This window comes from Tympanuchus pallidicinctus, unplaced genomic scaffold (assembly GCF_026119805.1).
Source record: "Tympanuchus pallidicinctus isolate F22 unplaced genomic scaffold, pur_lepc_1.0 scaffold11, whole genome shotgun sequence".
Classification (NCBI taxonomy): Eukaryota; Metazoa; Chordata; class Aves; order Galliformes; family Phasianidae; genus Tympanuchus; species Tympanuchus pallidicinctus.
The window spans coordinates 120,158-136,666 of record NW_026294627.1 but is presented as its reverse complement, the minus strand read 5'-3'; the positions used below and the strand labels follow the sequence as shown (position 1 = coordinate 136,666).

Here is a 16,509-nt window from a genome sequence, read left to right as displayed (position 1 = left end):
AACCAGCAGCATCGCACACGGGTGTTGGGATGGGGACTTTCAGAGCAGAGGGTTGTCCCCATGGGGATGAGCACCAATAGTACATAAGATAAGACCTGTCTGTGTTCCCAAACATACAGCTCCGTGAGCTCAGAAAGAACCTGCTCCTATGGCCAGCTGAAAACCCCGCAGGAAAAAAATGTAGGAAATAGTATTCCTTATACCAAGGGCATTGATGCTTCCTCTCCTCTCCTCTCCTCTCCTCTCCTCTCCTCTCCTCTCCTCTCCTCTCCTCTCCTCTCCTCTCCTCTCCTCTCCTCTCCTCTCCTCTCCTCTCCTCTCCTCTCCTCTCCTCTCCTCTCCTCTCCTCCTCTCCCCCTCTCCCTCCCTCTCACTCTCCCTTTTTTTTCCCCCTTCTCCTTCTCCCTTTCCTTTCCCTTCTCCTTTTTCGTTTCCTTTTTCCTTCCCTTCCCTTCCCACCCCTTCCACTCCCATTCCCCTGCCCCTTCCATTCCCATCCCCTTCCCTTTCCATCCCCTTTCCATTCTATTCCTCACCACCCTAGATGGTCATTTACACATCAATTTCAAACAACCTTTGAGTCACTGCATGATGGGGTGACAGAGAAGCAGTGTTGGTTGGGGCTCAAAGCTCGTTGCATGAGGCACCGTCACTGTGAACCTCCAACCTTTTGGTGGGGGCAGCCCAAACAACACGGCACTGGCGTTGTGTTCAGTTCAGGCATCTGCTTTGCTGCCATACCTTCAACAACAAGGCCTCCATTGTTCTTTCTTATCTTTGATTGCCTGAGATTTACTGCCGACTCCGCATTCTGCCCTCAGCTCACCCTTATGCAGGCACACCGTCTTCCACCTGCTAACTGCTTCATCAGTGTGCACAGGCACTTCTCACCAAGAGAAGCTGCTCTCGTGATTCACCCGCTGTCGTTCCCCGTTGGACAGCGGCACCAAAAGCGTCCAAAAAGCAGCGGGAAGCAGCGCCCGCAGTTTCCACGCGATGCAATGAGGGCGCCTTGCTGCCCTCCTGTCCTTGCGGAGGGGCAGTGCAGAGCTCAGGGCTCTCCCGCAGCTGCCGGGCCCCGATCCATCCCAGCTCCCCATTCAGGAGCGCCGCGCTGCAGCCCGTGCCCTTCATGAGCTCGCAGCTGTAGGAGCTGCTCTTCCCCTGGTGATGGAGGTGATGCCTTTGTTACAGGTGATGCTGGTGACCTTGAGCTGCTCGGCAGCTGGGATGAGGACTTTGTGCTCAGCAGGGAGGGCGGTGAAGCTCTGGACGGGCGCACCATAGCAGGTCTGCACCGAGAAGAAGGTGTGCGGGCCGAGCTCTTTGGGGAGGTTCTTCTGGAGGGAGGAGGAAGGAAAATGTCCTGATCTCTGAAGTGGAGAGCTGTGGGTTTCAAGGGTGGGCAACTCGGTGGGTAAGGAATCGGATGGACGGCCGTGGTCAGAGGGTGGTGGTCAACGGCTCTGAGTTCAGCGGGAGGCGGAGCTGAGCGGTGTCCCCAAGGGGTCCGTCCTGGGAACATCAACATCTCCCTCAGTGACACCAACGATGGGATCGAGTGCAGCCTCAGCAGTTTGCTGCTGACGCCCAGCTGAGCGGTGCGCTTGGCACAGCAGGAGTAAAGGATTGTCCCTCTGCTCCTTCATCATGAGGCCCCACCTGGAGCACTGCACCCAGGTCTGGGTGTCCCGTCCCAGGAAAGACGTGGAGGTGTTGGAATGGGAGCAGAGGAGGTCGCGGAGATGCTGAAAGGGCTGGAGCAGCTCTCCTGTGGGGAAAGGCTGAGGGGGCTGGGGGTGTCCAGCATGGAGAAGGGAAGGAAGGCTCCATGGACCCCTCAGTGCAGCACTGCAGGGCTAACCAGAATGTACAGCACTGCGCTGAGGGCATCGTCCAAATGCCTCCTGAGCACTGCAGGCATGGAGCATCAACTGCTACCTGCAAACCTGTCCCAGTGTGTGACCACCCCGTGCTAACGATAATTCTTCCAATTATCAAGTGGCTCAGAAGAGAGCAGCAGCAAGCCTTCCACCCAATTAAACAGGAACTGGTTCACCCAACTGCCACTGATGTTATGTGGAGGAAGTGACTTGCAGTGACCACACAGTGGGCTCAAGTTGGAATCCCTCGTTGTGCAGGGATCTTGGAAATGATCATGGACTGGATGAAGGCAGAGATTTTGGAACGTCAACAGAGGAGGAGGTGATGGGTGCCTGTGGCTGCGCTCGGGATCGAGGGGTGGACTTGGCCGTGGATGCTATTGCACAGGTTATCATGGATGTGAAACACACAGGGTAATTAAGCAAGTCAAGGGGATCATGACCATTTGTCTGGAGGATGATGGCTGACATATAGATATGGGGGGGCCTGGAGGTGGATCATGTCACGTCCCACAGGCTCACCATGGCAATCAGCACATGCTTGCAGTGATGGGGCAGCCACTGATGGGTGGTGAGCTCAACTTCTTTTCTGCTGTTTCCCAATTCTCTCCCCCATCCCCAAGGACGGGGAAGTGAGCAAAGGGGGGCTGAGCTGCTGCAGGGTAACATCACAACCCCGTGGCTGCACTGCCTGGCGCTGCAGGCCCCGACATTGAGGTGTGGGGTCCTGGGCCGACGTCCATCCGCAGAGCTGGGGCAGGAACACTCAGGGCTTGGCTGGGGGCTTTCCTTCCTTCCTTCCGTGGTCCCACAAGCAGAGGTCAATGGTCCAATTGCTGCTCCCTTGGTGTCTCTGCCAACATGGGAACACTCCCTGTGCCTTTCACTTTTCCTTACGGGAAAGGGAGTGGGAAAGGGAGGGGGACAGGATAAAGGTGGTATTGAAGGGAGGAGAAGAGAGTGAAACAGGCAGAGGAGGCAGCGGGGTGATCCTGAGCACACTGAGCTGTGCCCCCTCCTGTGCCCCTGCGCCGTTGCTGAGCAGTGCTGCACAGAGCTGGGCTCCTGCATCCTTCTGCACATGGAGCTCACTGTCCTGGGCTGGGTGCTGCTGCTCGGCACCTGGACTGCTGCATCGGCTGCCAGCATTAAGAACAGCCAGATCAAGGAGGTGGCGATGGACACGGCCCCCAACTCCTTTGATGACCAGTACCAGGGCTGCATCGACTCGATGCAGGCTGAGCTGCCGGAGCTGAACCGCACCGAGTTCAACAACAGAACCTACGCTGAGGGCTGGCGTTCTGCCACTGAGCTGTGGCAGAGCCGATCGGATGATGCCACCAGCCCAGTGGTGTTGGAACGGGATCAGGCCATAGCTGTGCTGGCGTACACGATGGAGGGGGATCTGTACCGCGTCTTCAACAACGCCACGCTCACGGCTGGGAGCTCCCGGCAGCACTACCTGAGCTCCTACCCCTTCAAGACGCTGCATTTCCTCCTGAGCAGAGCCCTGCAGACCCTGCGGGAATCCCAGCCCCAGCAATGCTACCACGTCTACCGCGGTGTCAGGGGCACCCGATTCACAGCACAGGAAGGCCAGGTGGTTCGCTTCGGCCAGTTCACCTCTTCCTCCTTCAACCAGGGGGTCGCTGAAGGCTTTGGCCGGGACACGTTCTTCTTGGTGCTGACCTGCTATGGTGTGCCCATCAAGGACCTCTCCGCGTTCCCCAGTGAGGACGAAGTCCTCATCCCACCCTTTGAGCAGTTTGAGGTCACCAGCATCACCTACACGACGGACGGAAACTTCATCCAGCTCCAATCCCGGGGGAACAGCAGCACCTACAACTGCGAGTTCGTGAAGGGTAAGGGCTGCAGCGCTGCAGAACGGGGAGCTTGGGTGGATCAGGGAAGTGAGATCTGGGGGCGTGGGGAGGCTGTGCAGGCTGTGGTCGTGGGGAGGTGGGGAGCTCGGCCAACGGGGAGCCCACGGGGAACTTGAGGCCAGGCCCCGCTGATGGCTGCAGCCCGGCAGCTCTGCGCTGGGGTCGCAGTGCAGTGGGAGCCTCTGTCTGTGCCGTGGCCCTCCCAGCCCGGCTCCCGTGGCTGGCCGTGTGCTTTCAGTGCAGGTAAGAGGAGCCCCCGGCCCCGCAGCCCCTGGCCCAGGCTGGGCGCCTCTTGCAGCCCCACTGCCATTAATGCCCATCCCCATTTTCCCCAGGCAGGAGCAGCCCCATGGAATCCCCACACCTCTGGGTGCTCATCCTGACAGCCGCAGCCCTGGCAGCCGTGGGAGAGTCCTGACCTCTACACCATCCCTCCACATGGACAGGAGGGCAGCAACGTGCCAACACATCTCATGGAAACTGCAGATGCTGCTTTCCTGCTCCTGACGCTTTTGGTGCCGCTGTTGGATGTGGAACAGCAGCAGAGAATGATCCAGAGCTCTGACAGAAAAATAAAAGCATTGTTTTTATCGGTTGTATTCACTGCATCTCCCAGCCCTGCTCACGCGGCTCACCAGGCACTTGCTTTAATGAAGCCCCTCTGCCCCACAGACAGCTGAGAGGGGGGCACCAGGAGCCCCACACACAGCATCCAGTGGGGCAGCCATCGCCTCTCGCTGTTGGGCTCATCACGAGTTCTGTTCTGTGTCAGCCCACTTGTCCACCCTCTTTGCTGGGTGATGTAAAGGAAGGAAACCCTATAACCCACGTTGATGCTGATCGCTGTTTGGGTGGGTAGAAGTACTTGGAATGGTTATAAAATCATAAAATCATAGAATCATAAAATCATAGAATCATAGAATCACAGAACGGCCTGGGTTGCAAAGGAGCACAGTGCTCATCCACTTCCAACCTGTTCCTGCTGCATGCAGGTCACCAACCAGCAGCCCAGGCTGCCCAGAGCCACATCAAAGCCTGGCCTTGAATGCCTGCAGGTTTGGGGCATCCACAGCCTCCTTGGGCAACCTGTGCCAGTGCCTCACCACCCTCTGCCTCCAAAACTTCCTCCTCACATCCAGCCCAAACCTCCCCTGACTCACTTTCAAGCCATTCCTTGTCCCATCACCATCCACCCTCACACACAGCCGTTCCCCCTCCTGTTTGCCCGCTCCCTTCAAGCACTGAAGGCCACCATGAGGTCTCCCTGCAGCCTTCTCTTCTCCAAGCTCAACAAGCCCAGTTCCCTCAACATTTCCTCACAGCAGAGCTGCTCCAGCCCTCTTCTCATCTCAGTGTCCTCCTCTGGACCCGCTCCAAGAGCTCCACGTCCTTCCTGTGCTGTTTTGTGCGGAGGCAATGCTGATGTTTGTTCCGTGCGTGGTTCCGTGCTTTATTCAACCTGCACAGCGTGCTGCTCTTTGTAACCACTGCAACCGAGGACAAGTGGGGCCGGTGAGGGCAACACTTCTGAGCAAGCCCAAGAAATCCAGGGTAGAACTGTGCAACATTTATCCCCCCCATACCTCCAGCTCTCTTTCCCTTATCTTTACTTTCTTTTTCTTTTCTTTCCTCACCACCCTCGATGGTCATTTATTCACCAGTTTCAAACAACCTTTGAGCCACTGCGTGATGGGGTGACAGAGAAGCAGTGTTGGTTGGGCTCAAATCTGGCTGCATGAGGCACTTTCGATGATAAGACTTACTGACAGCTGGGAATTATCCGGGGCTGAGCGGGGGCTGCTGCCATGTCACAGCGCTGCTGCTTATGGCTGCGAAGATCAGCAGAGGCGGACAAGCAGCTTTGCCTTGGGTGGACTGGAGGAGCCGAGCTGACACACCAAGAACAGCAGTGCCTGCATATAAAGGCTGAAGTACACACAGCATCCCAGGGAAACGGGCCGGAGCTGTGAGAAGCAATGCACATACTGTGCCAGCCTCCTGAGCATGAGTGCTGTAAATGGGGTTGGGGTCTCTGGTGGTCGTTGGATGAAGGCTTGCAGTCACCGTCACTGTGAACCTCCAACCTTTTGGTGGGGGCAGCCCAAACAACACGGCACTGGCGCTGTGTTCAGTTCAGGCATCTGCTTTGCTGCCATACCTTCAACAGCAGGGCATCTATTGCTCTTTCTTTGGCTGTGCTCCTCCTGGTAGCCACAGTCCTGGTGGACATGAGAGAGCCCTGAGCTCTACGCCTTCCCACTGCTCTCCTGCACGTGGACAGCAGGGCAGCGACGTGCCAACGCATCTCCTGGAAACTGCAGATGCTGCTTTCCTGCTCCTGACGTTTTCGATGCTGCTGTTGGATGTGGAACAGCAGCAGGGAACGGTCCAAGGCTCTTCCCAAATAATGAAAGCATTGCTTTTATTGCATTTATTTACCAGCCCTGCGCACGCAGCTCACCAGGCAGTCACTTTAATGAAGCCCCCCTGCCCCACCAGGAGCCCCACACACAGCATCCAATGGGGCAGCCCTCGGGCCCACACTGTTGGGCTCACACCCGTCACGAGTTCTGCTCGGTCTCAGCCCATTTCCCCACCCACGTCGCTGGGTGGAGCCCATTTCAGCTCCTTCACGTCCACGCCGAATGGGCTGAGCAGCACGCAGGTGAAGTTGGTCCTCAGATCCTGGAAGCTGAAAGAGTTGAAATGCAGATCCCGACGGAGGATCACCAGCGAACCACGCTCTTCCTCTCTGCGGGACGAAGGCTTCCGTCAGCCCCGCGTCCCTCCCCTCGTTCGGGGTGGTGATGGAGGAGGGGGGGAGGGGGGGGTGGGCTTGCGTTGGGGTTGAGCTGCTCACCGCACCGCCCCTTCGCGCACGTTGGGCTGCAGCTGCTCCACGAACGAGCCGTTTGCCAACCAGTAGAGCAGCGTCAGCTCCGGGTGAGCGCTCTCAGCCTCGCAGGAGACGCTCACGTTGCTGCCTGGATGGGGTTGAAGGGGAGATGGGTTCACACCTTGGAGGGGGGGGGGAAGGCGGGGGACAGCCGCAAAACGTCCCCACTTCACCCATCGCACCCCCACGGGGATCCCCGCATCCCGTCCGCTCCCCTCCGGCCCTCAGCCGTAGCGGGATGCTGCTGATATCATTCCCTTTTCTCCCTCCCATCTCCACCAAGGGTGGGGGGGGCTCAGATCAGCCCCCCAGCATTCAACTCACCCATCTGGGGGGGCTGCGCCGGGATCCTCAGCCGGGTGATGCGGGGGGGCTGCGGGGCCATGGCTGCTGCGGGACGGGGGGGGGGTGAGGGGTTGGGGGGGAGGGCCGGGAGCCGCCTCCAGACCCTATAACCCCCCCCTCCCTTCCCCCTTCCTCCAATCCATAACGCCCTCCCCTTACCTGCGCTGCAGGAGGCGAAGGCGCAGCAGAGCAGGGGCAGCACCAGGCGGCTGGAGGGCACTGCGGGTACAAACGGGGCTGAGCTCCGGGCTGCAGCCCCCCCGATCCCACCCATAGCCCAAATTCCATCCCCGGAACGCCGTGCCCGTACCGTCGGGGTGGGAGCACGGAGCCATCGTGCGGCAGCGTTCGGGACGGCGCCGTTTTATGGGCAGGGAGCGGTGAGTCACCGGCTCTGCCCTTCCTTCTCCCTTTCCCGTAAAGCGGGGACCTCCCCAAAGTCGTGACAGAGCCGGGAGCAGCGTCGATCGCCGGGGATGACAGCGAGGGGAACCCCCGTTCCTTTTCCTCTTCCATCCCTCGGCCCGACGAAGCGTTAATTAACGGAGAGGTGCCTGGAAGCCCGCTGCTTTTCGAAGACGTTTTATTACCGATCGGTTTTCTGATGGCACCGCAGCCGCCATCCCATCGGTTTCGCCCCTCAAATGGGAACGATGGGGGGCAGGTGGGCCATCACGGCATCCGTGTGACTCGGCCACGCGGCTCAGAGTCACCGGAACGCCACCACGTCGCCGACCACGAAACCCGGGGCTTCCACGCACCGGGGGAAGCAGATCAGAGCTCCTCAGCCCCACGCCTCCGTCCTTCCATCCGCTGCTAAAGAGCAACCGATGTGCGGAGGTTCCCGTGGGTGCCCCCACGGCTCCGTGTACCGCAGATCCCGCCGGCCGAGGGCAGCACAATCCCGGCACGGGGACACGTAGAAAAGACGGTGTACAAAAAGCAGCGGGCTCGGAATCGGCTCCTTCCTCCCCCCGCCCCCTCGCATCAAAGCGGGGGGTTTTAGGTTAAGCGTTTTAGGGCAGCCGTGTGTCTTTCCTCGGTGGGTTCTGCCTTTTCCCAAGCACAGAATAACCCGGAGATGAGCCCCAGTCCTTCGAAAGCTGCAGGATTGGGAGATCCAGCCCCGAGCGCAGCGCTGCGCGGCCGCCGGGACGATCCGTTCTCATCGGCGGCCACAGCAAGTTTCCTTTTTTGTGTGTGTGTGTCCTTTTTAAATACTCTCATTAAAAGAATCGTTTCGTTTAAAAACCGGTCCGGATCCCCCGATGGGAGGAGAGCTGAGTCCGTGCTGCTTCGTTCCTTCCCCCCCCCCCCCCCAGGGGTGGCCGAACCCCCCCTTGTGGGGATGGACGGATGCGGCCGGCGCCGTGCTGTTGCCCGCGGTGGGGATGGGGAGCTGCCAGCCCTTATTCCAGGCCCAGGATGTAGTTGATGCCCTGCACCAGGCCGATGATAACGGGCTGCCAGGCCACCAGGTAGCGCAGCCAGTCCAGCAGCTGCCCGTACATGACGTGAGGTCGCTCCCAGCTTCGTGCAAACGAGTGAAGGAAGCACGAATGTGGTCTGAAGTTGGTGGGTTTCATCTAAGCTCTGGGTCAGCAGGTAGGGGAAGCTGCCAGGCAACGCAACACGGATCTATTTCTCCTCACTGGAAGCACTGAAGGCCGGGCTGGATGGGGCTGTGAGCAACCTGGGCTATGGGAGGTGTCCCTGCCTACAGCAGGGGGCTGGGACTGGGTGAGCTTCAAGGTCCCTTCCAACCCAAAGCATTCTATCATTCTATTTTGCACACGAAGCCGCTCAGCTGTGTGGCCTGATGCCCTGACCTCAGCACTATCTGACATCAACACACAGCAGGGGCAGGAAGTGGATGGCTGGTACAGCCCCTTCCAACCCAACCCATTTCAGAACTCGAGGGTTCTGTGCTTCTTGGCTCCTACGGCTGCTCCACAGCTCCAGGATCAGAGCGTGCAGGGCTGGGAGCTGAGCCCACGCTGCCAGCCCAGCTGCTGCTGCTGCTGCACAGAGAAAGGATACGGGTTGCTGAACATCCTCTTGAGGTCCACCTTCTCTTTGCAGTATGGACACGTCTGCTTCTTCCCCACGATGCACCAACCACGGATGCAGAACTCGTGGAAGCTGGAGAGCAGCGTTAAGGGGAACCTCCTGGGAGGAACTGACCCCGCATGCAGGGCATGGGAAGCTGCCCATGCTGAGTGAGGACAAAACCTTTCCTAGAAGGCCCAGAGCCTCCCAGGCACAGAGCAAGGGGTTGAAGCTGCAGGAAGGGCTGCGAGATCCCGCTGAGCAGCCAGGGGAGGGCAGGAGCCAGCAGTGGGGCACGGGGAAACCCATGTGGGGGAAGGTCTGCGAGGCCAGACAGCGCCTCTGCAAATCATGCGTGCATCACAAGCCCCAACTCTGCCAGCTCACCAGTTCCTTTAATACTTCTCAGCCTGTTGCCAAGTGCCGTCAGAGGGATTTGCCCAATGCAAACCCCAAGTCACAGGGCTGTGTGACACAGACATCACCAGAACCACGCGGTCTGGGGAAGGCAAGGCTGGCTCCTCACCCACAAAGCAGCCGACACAAACCCACTCCAGCAGCCCCACACCTCTGCCCCACCTCCTCCAGCAGCCACAAGCTCAGCTTACGGCTGTAAGCACTCCTAAGCCAGCCTGCAGCGCTCCTGGAGCAGCTGGGAAAGCACCTGGCTGCAAACAGCGTGACAGCGCATTCCCATCTCCACCCCTTGAGTCAGAGCCAGCAGGAGAAAAAGAAGAAACAAGAAACCCAACTAATCAGCAGAGCTGAACAAAGCCAAAGCCACTTCCACTTTCGGAACTGACAGCACAGCTGCAGGTGGTGGAAAGCCCACGCGGGGCAGAGATGCCGTCCGTTTCCATTTGCAACATCAGCAGAGCAGCCCAGGACGCCACATTTTTTAATGGGGAAAGCTGCAGGGCTCCCACAAGGTTGTGGAGGAGAAGGATACACGTGGTTGCAGGAGAGCCTGTAAGTGTTCTCGATGATCCCCTCCTCGTTGACGTCCACGAAGATCTGCTGGCCGCAGACGGCGCAGACGCTGTCGGAGAGGTGCTTGGTGGGCATCCCTGAAGCGCTGTAGAACTGAGCAAAGCACACAGCGAAGCGTCAGGGAGGGCTGGGGCAGCACCTGAGCTTTTGGGGCTGAAAAACCTTTTGACAGAACAGCCTGGGAAAGGACTACAGCAGTTTTCCCGTCTGCCTGGAGCTGGGGAGCTCAGCGCTGGGTGCGGTGCTCCAGATTTGGCCTCCTCGAGGCAGAGCAGAGGGGAGGAGAATCATTCTCACCTCGTTCTGTGCCATGCACACCATTGGCTTTCTTGGCCACAAGGACAAACTGTTGCCTCACGGTCAGCCTGCGGTCAACCATTGGCCAACCACGACAACATTGGTTTTCTTGGCTACCAGGAGACAATGCTGAATCGTAGTCAACTGTTGGCCAACCGGGACAGCGTTGGCCTTCTTGGCCACTAGGAAACACTGCTGCCTCACAATCAGCCTGTGATCAACTGCTGGCCAACCTTTGGTCAATCATGACATCGTTGGCTTTCTTGGCTACCAGGATTGCTGTATCATGGCCAACCATTGGCCAACCAGGACATCATTGGCCTTCTTGGCCTCTAGGATCAGCCTGTGGTCAACCGTTGGCCAACCTTTGGTCAATCAGGACATCGTTGGCCTTCTTGGCCTCTAGGATAAATACTGCTGCCTCATGATCAGCCTGTGGTCAACTGTTGGCCAACCGTTGGCCAACCAGGACATCAATGGCCTTCTTGGCCTCTAGGATAAATACTGCTGCCTCATGATCAGCCTGTGGTCAACCGTTGGCCAACCTTTGGTCAATCAGGACATCGTTGGCCTTCTTGGCCACCAGGACTCGCTGCTGCCCCACAGTCACCCTGTGCTCAACTGTTGGCCAACCAAGACTCCATTGGCCTTCTTGGCCTTCAGGTCATTCTGCTGCCTCATGGTCAATCGTTGGCAAACCCTTGGCCAACCAGGACACCGTTGGCCTTCTTGGCCATCAGGACTCACTGCTGCCTCACGGTCAGCCTGTGCTCAACTGCTGGTCAACCAGGACACCACTGGCCTTCTTGGCCATCAGGACCCCTGGGTCCTTCTCCACAGGATTGAGTCCTACAGACAGACAGAACGTCCAGCAAGCAAAGCAGTGAGCCTGGAGAGCAGGAGGGGAAGGATGCAGAGCTCTCAGAGCCCTAAAGGATTCTTGCAAAGGAGGAATGCGATTCACCCCACAGGTGCCCTCGTTCAGTTTTTGCTTTGTGTTGTATTTTAGGCCACCACTGCAGGAACACAGGCCCTGTCCGCACCACAAGCTGCAGAGGGCACAAGCCACAGGGAATTGTGGCTACAGATAAAGAATTGATGCACCTAGGACACGGCCCCAGAAATGACCACATTTCAGCACCAGAGATTTTAAAGGCTCAGCTGGATTTCGATACACCTTCCCATTTTGGGGAGGGAAAAGTTCCTGCTGCAAGCAGCTCGATCCCAGAACCTGTTATCGGGGTGGCCCTCACTCACCCCAATGGTGGAGGCCATGTAGTCTGCACACATCTCTGCAAAGTCCCGTTCCAGGACCCCATAGTAAAGACCATAGAAGAGGAGAGAGATGCCAAAGTCCATCGCGTCTTCTGGTTTGATTCTACAACACACGACACCAAGAGCTTTGCTGCAGGATTAGGGTTAGGCACATCCTCTCCAAAGAAGCCCTCACTTAACAGTTCCACGTCCCTGTTGGCTGCTGCCAGGTCTGTTCATTAGTCAAGAAGAAATTAATCTCTCTGAAATGAAAGCTGGCTTGGGATAAGGCCCGTTGCTACTGCCAGACCAGACCTGAGCTGCAGGTTTATTGGAGAAGCAAAGAACACCTCACTACTGCCCCCAGGCTGGAGAAGCACAGAGCAGGAGGGAGCTGCCAGCAGCTGGAAGCACAGCTCCCCATCGGCATCTCACCACGACCCCATCCATGGGGAAAGGACACCCCAGAAGTCTCTCTTTGGCCTCCTGCCCCATTCAGCAGTTGGCTTTGACCCCGTTCCCCGTGGTTTGCCACATCCCCCAGCACTCACACCCAAAAGATTCGCTCACCTGAACAACAAGTTCAGACCAAACAGGGTGAACATCACAGCCATGTACCCCACGATTCCAGTGGCGTAGCTCATCTTGTATATTAGCAGAAACCACTTATAAACCAGCCTGCAAGAATTCAAAACAAGCTGCTGACCATTTCCCCCCCCCAAACGAACAGAACCGTTTTAATTTCCAAGTTAGGGATTTCAACAAAATGCGGCATCAGAGGTCGGGAATTGAATTCAAGCTACAGATCTGCCTCTGCCCCGGCAGCTCCCAGTCCTTGGATTCCCAAAGCAGAAACTTCAGACTACGATTTGGGGCAGTGAAACCTGAAAGGACTCCTTGCAGTGCTCACCCCGGGGCTGAGCTTTCCCCACAGCTGCGTCCACTCACCTGGGTGTCGTCTGCACCAGGGGTTTCCGAGTGGCCCTGAAGGTGACAAAAGCTGTGACTGCTGAGAAGAGCACCCAGACGACCAGGAACCGCCACCAGTACAGTTTTATCGTGAAATACAGAGGCACCACCCACATCTGGAAGAGGGTGACCATCTGCAGGAATACAAGAGAGGCACGTCAGGGCGACTCACAGCACCCGGGGCTCTCCAACAGGAGGACAGGCTGGGTTTACGTTTCACACAGGGCTCCAGGCACCGCCTGGAAACACGGTAAGGAAGCCACGAGGTTTGCTTCCCTGCTCCAGGCACAGCCCTGATGCCTCTCTGCATCTCCTCGAAAGCAGCACGTGAAATCAGCCCCATCTCTGGCCCTGCTGCTAAAGCACCACATCAAAGCCCTGGCTGACACTTACGTTATAGGAGCGAGGGTGCCTCTGCTTCCACTGAACCAGCAGGAGCTGCGCCACCACCAGCGTGGCGATGAGGATGAGGACCATTTCGGCGTGCATGGCCTCGTGGCCACGGTGCTTGGCGTGCATCAGTGCGTGTTCCACCCTGCAGCAAGAGGGAGGAGGCAGATAAAGAGCAGGAGGGCACAGGGCAGGCGAAGGGCACGGCAGGGCTGCCCGCATTGCTGGAAAAAGGGAGAAGGGCAGCCCTGCAAGTCGCTCCGTGGATCTTAAAGATCAGCCAGCCCACCCCAGCTGCAGCCTAGGCAACCCCAGCTCCGCGCAACCCGCGACAAGTGATGGCCACAGAGCGGTTCTCTGCTGACACCTGTGGTTTCCTGCATGCAGCGCTGCCTGGCCGCAAGCCAGGGCGGAATGAGGGCGTGCAACAGCCTGAATCCACGGTCTTAAAGCCAAAAAGATGGGTCTGGTTAGGAAAGAAATCCCAATCCAACAGGCAAGGCCAATTCTCTGATCTCCAGGAACCGTCAAGAAGTTGATAATGAGAGCAGATGAGCCCAGCGGGCTTCTCAGCAAGCGTCTGCCCGACGTTGGCCGGGCCAAGAGAGAAGGTGGGATAAGCAGCGAGCACTGTGAAGGTCAAACATTAGCACTGCCTTCTTAAAGAGGCCCCCTGCTCCCCTCCAGCAAAAAGCACCACGTGGGTGAAGGCTGAAGGCTTCCTCTGCGCTCTCAGCTCTGCTCCCAGCACAAACTCACCTCCATCTCTCTTCTGGGGACAGGTGTGAAAGGTCGACCTAAGGAGACAAAAAATACAACAGCAACGTTGGAGCAGCAATGGCAATCTCGAGGGTTGGCTGCTTTGCTGTCCTTATGTCCCCAAACACACGAGCATGCTGCAGGAGCTGCACACTGCTCACAGAAACTCAATCCCTGCAGGTAGCAGCAAATGGCAAAGCTTCTGCCTGAGACCTCAGGGACGCTTCTGAAATACGAGGAGGAAACTTCTGAGCCCAGGACTTGGAAAGGGGGGGGGGGGGTGGGAGGGGGAACCTCTGACTCTGCCTTCCACCTTCCTCACAGGGCTTTTTCAACCTCTGCCTTAAAACCAAAGCACCAGGTCACCTCCCTGCACTGCTTTCTCAGCGCTCAGACGGCTGTGAGAAGTCACGGCAAGGACTCTGCTATCAGGCTCCAGCACCACACCTACACAAGGGCACAGCTCCAACCTTTGTCCCCAGGGCTACGGCACACAGCTCCGGGCTCAGGTGCCACGCTTCCCTTCTGCTCCTTAATTGTCTTAATTGTCCCCAGGCAGGAAAAGGCACAGCCCACAGCAAGATGCCAGCAGCAGCACCTCGTCCCCAAGCAACAGCCACGGGAGACGCGGTCTCTGCAGGTGAAGGATGCAGATCTGTGAGATGCCAGGGCTCTCCTCTGAGCTTCCTGACTTGCTGAAAGAGTCACTGCTCTGCCTCTAACAAGCTGTGCAGCCTGCTGTCAGCACAGCAATCACTCTCATGTTGTGGATGCCCCATCCCTGCAGGCATTCAAGGCCAGGCTGGATGTGGCTCTGGGCAGCCTGGGCTGCTGGTTGGTGATCCTGCACACAGCAGGGGGTTGGAGCTGGATGAGCGCTGTGCTCCTTTGCAACCCAGGCCGTTCTGTGATTCTGTGAGAAGGAAACAGATGGAAACAAAACGCTCAACTCGAGTCGGATCTGATGATCCTCGTGGGTCCCTTCCAATTTGGGATACTATAGGATTCTAACTCCCTGCAAGCCAGAGGTTCTATGAAATCACAGCCTCTTACAGGTGTGTGTGGGCTCCTGACAGCCCCAATCCTGGCAAATCTCTCCCCAAACTGACCCAGCACTCCCAAGGCTCCAACCCAACTTTCCAGTTCAGAATAAAAACACCAGCACCTGGCCAACGCTACGACCCTGTGCTGCGTGCAGCTGCTGGGACGGCGTGGGGAATGCACCCTGGATATAGAGCTCTGCCCCCATCCTCTCCCCACACACAGCACCGTGGGCTCGGAAGGAAACTCCTGTGCTACTCCCCAAAGCCACCACAGACCCGATGCTCAGCTCAGGGAACCACCTCCCTCTGGGGAAGGGCCACAACCGGTGCTTCACAACGCAGCAGCAGCACCAAAGAGCTCCAAGGCTGCAGGACGGGGTGAGCATCCAACTCTGCTCGGTGCAGGACAGGAATCTCCTTCCTGAGGACCACAGCTCAGGGAAAGCAGCTGTGTGGAAAAGGACCTGGGGGCCAACAGGGTGACCACAAAGCAGCAGCGTGTCCCCATGGCCAAGAGGGACAGCGATGTCCTGGTTGGCCAAGGGTTGGTCAACAGTTGACCACAGGCTGACCTGTGAGGCAACAGTTTGTCATGGTGGCCAAGAAGGCCAGTGGTTCCCTGGAGGGCAGTGCACAGAGCTTGACCAGCAGAGCAAGGAGGTTCTCCTCCTTTCTATTCTGCCCTGGAGGGGCAGGGGGCCACACCTGGAGTACTGCAACCAGTGCTGGGCTCCCCAGCTCCAGGCAGACAGGGAACTGCTGCAGAGAGCCCAGTAAGGGTGAGGAGATGCTGGGGGCCTGGAGCAGCTCCTGATGGGGACAAGCTGAGCACTCCAGGGTTGAGCACCTGGGGGAGAGAAGGATGAGATGGGATCTGATGGATGCTGGTCAGTATCTAAATGGCAGGAGTCAGAAGGATGGAGCTGGCTCTGCTCAGCAGCACTCAGTGTCTTCTGCCTTTGCACTAAGCCACATTTCTCAGTGCCACGTTCACATGGCTCATAAAAACTTCCAGGGACACAGCTGCCCCCATTGCCCTGGGCAGCCTCTTGCAACGCCTGGCCGCTCTTAGGAAGAAGAAGTTATCCAAAATGCCCACCTTGACTCTCCATGGCACAAACTGAGGCCCTCCCCTCTCACCCTGTTGATCTGCTCAGCACACAGAGAATCCCCAGAGCCCAGCGCAGCCCCCAGAGCCCAGCGCAGCCCCCCCAGAGCCCAGCGCAAACCCCAGAGCCCAGCGCAGCCCCCCCAGAGCCCAGCGCAGCCCCCTCAGAGCCCAGCGCAAACCCCAGAGCCCAGCGCAGCCCCAACATCTGAGACCCTTGACTCAAAGCCCCAGTTTTCTGGGGACACCCACAGCTCCCCCCCTCCCACAGCACCTCTACCCCATCAGCGCCCGTGGCACAGAGCGCACAGGAGGGCACTGCCCTCCTCTCACGGCTCTCTGAAGGCTCCTTCGCTCTGCAGCTTCGCACCTCGGCCCCAAGGTAACCGCGGGACCCCCGCAGACCCCCCGAGGGCCACCCCACAGCCGCCGTTCCTCAGCGTCCCCTTCAGTCCTGCCACCCCACGGGCCCCCATAGGCCCTATGACCCTCCCAGGTCCTCCCCGCCCTTCCTGAGCCCCCACCTCCTCCGCCTCGCGCTCTCCTGGGCCGCCAACCTCCACCTCCAGCACGGCCGCCATCTTGCTGCCCCCCCCACCTCCCGCCAGCTCCTTCCGCCGCCTTCGTCCAATCACCGCCCACC

The 16,509-nt window shown here is 58.3% G+C and overlaps 3 protein-coding genes across 5 annotated transcripts; 1 reads left to right on the top strand and 2 right to left on the bottom strand.

Annotated features, from left to right (window-relative positions):
- Nucleotides 1-590: 590 nt before the first annotated feature.
- On the bottom strand, nt 591-7,458 carry IL18BP (interleukin 18 binding protein). Its single transcript, XM_052671387.1, has 6 exons — nt 7,318-7,458; nt 7,167-7,226; nt 6,987-7,052; nt 6,627-6,750; nt 5,851-6,518; nt 591-667 (listed from the first exon to the last, which is right to left on the bottom strand). Exons 1-5 carry the CDS (start codon nt 7,340-7,342, stop codon nt 6,347-6,349), a joined length of 447 nt encoding a protein of 148 aa, XP_052527347.1. The 5' UTR covers nt 7,343-7,458; the 3' UTR covers nt 591-667; nt 5,851-6,346.
- LOC128074974 (erythroblast NAD(P)(+)--arginine ADP-ribosyltransferase-like) lies at nt 2,549-4,365 on the top strand. Its single transcript, XM_052671381.1, has 2 exons — nt 2,549-3,745; nt 4,102-4,365. The coding sequence occupies exons 1-2, from the start codon at nt 2,965-2,967 to the stop codon at nt 4,182-4,184; spliced, it is 864 nt and encodes a 287-aa protein (XP_052527341.1). The 5' UTR covers nt 2,549-2,964; the 3' UTR covers nt 4,185-4,365.
- Nucleotides 7,459-7,573: 115 nt separating the features above from the next.
- On the bottom strand, nt 7,574-16,484 carry RNF121 (ring finger protein 121). Of its 3 annotated transcripts, XM_052671365.1 has the most exons (9): nt 16,391-16,483; nt 13,716-13,753; nt 12,960-13,101; nt 12,546-12,700; nt 12,168-12,275; nt 11,601-11,721; nt 10,006-10,139; nt 9,048-9,149; nt 8,212-8,537 (listed from the first exon to the last, which is right to left on the bottom strand). In XM_052671365.1, the coding sequence occupies exons 1-9, from the start codon at nt 16,445-16,447 to the stop codon at nt 8,417-8,419; spliced, it is 978 nt and encodes a 325-aa protein (XP_052527325.1). In that variant the 5' UTR covers nt 16,448-16,483; the 3' UTR covers nt 8,212-8,416. The 3 variants fall into 3 exon arrangements, with proteins under 3 accessions (XP_052527322.1, XP_052527325.1, XP_052527323.1); XM_052671362.1 differs by lacking the exon at nt 11,601-11,721 and having other exon boundaries at nt 7,574-8,537; nt 16,391-16,484; XM_052671363.1 differs by lacking the exons at nt 8,212-8,537; nt 9,048-9,149 and having other exon boundaries at nt 9,156-10,139; nt 16,391-16,484.
- Nucleotides 16,485-16,509: the final 25 nt, after the last annotated feature.

Excerpts from the sequence above, each read along its gene's own strand:
- LOC128074974 (XM_052671381.1), top strand. The coding sequence starts at position 2,965 with ATGGAGCTCACTGTCCTGGGCTGGGTGCTGCTGCTCGGCACCTGGACT. Across the intron at positions 3,746-4,101 it reads CAACTGCGAGTTCGTGAAGG|GCAGGAGCAGCCCCATGGAA; the intron begins GTAAGGGCTGCA and ends CATTTTCCCCAG.
- IL18BP (XM_052671387.1), bottom strand. The coding sequence starts at position 7,342 with ATGGCTCCGTGCTCCCACCCCGACG. Across the intron at positions 6,751-6,986 it reads GGCGCAGCCCCCCCAGATGG|GCAGCAACGTGAGCGTCTCC; the intron begins GTGAGTTGAATG and ends AACCCCATCCAG. Across the intron at positions 6,519-6,626 it reads GTGCGCGAAGGGGCGGTGCG|AGAGGAAGAGCGTGGTTCGC; the intron begins GTGAGCAGCTCA and ends TTCGTCCCGCAG.
- RNF121 (XM_052671362.1), bottom strand. The coding sequence starts at position 16,447 with ATGGCGGCCGTGCTGGAGGTGGAGGTTGGCGGCCCAGGAGAGCGCGAG. Across the intron at positions 9,150-10,005 it reads AGGCTCTCCTGCAACCACGT|CTTCCACGAGTTCTGCATCC; the intron begins GTATCCTTCTCC and ends GCTGCTCTCCAG. Across the intron at positions 8,538-9,047 it reads AAGAGGATGTTCAGCAACCC|CTGGGAGCGACCTCACGTCA; the intron begins GTATCCTTTCTC and ends GTTTGCACGAAG.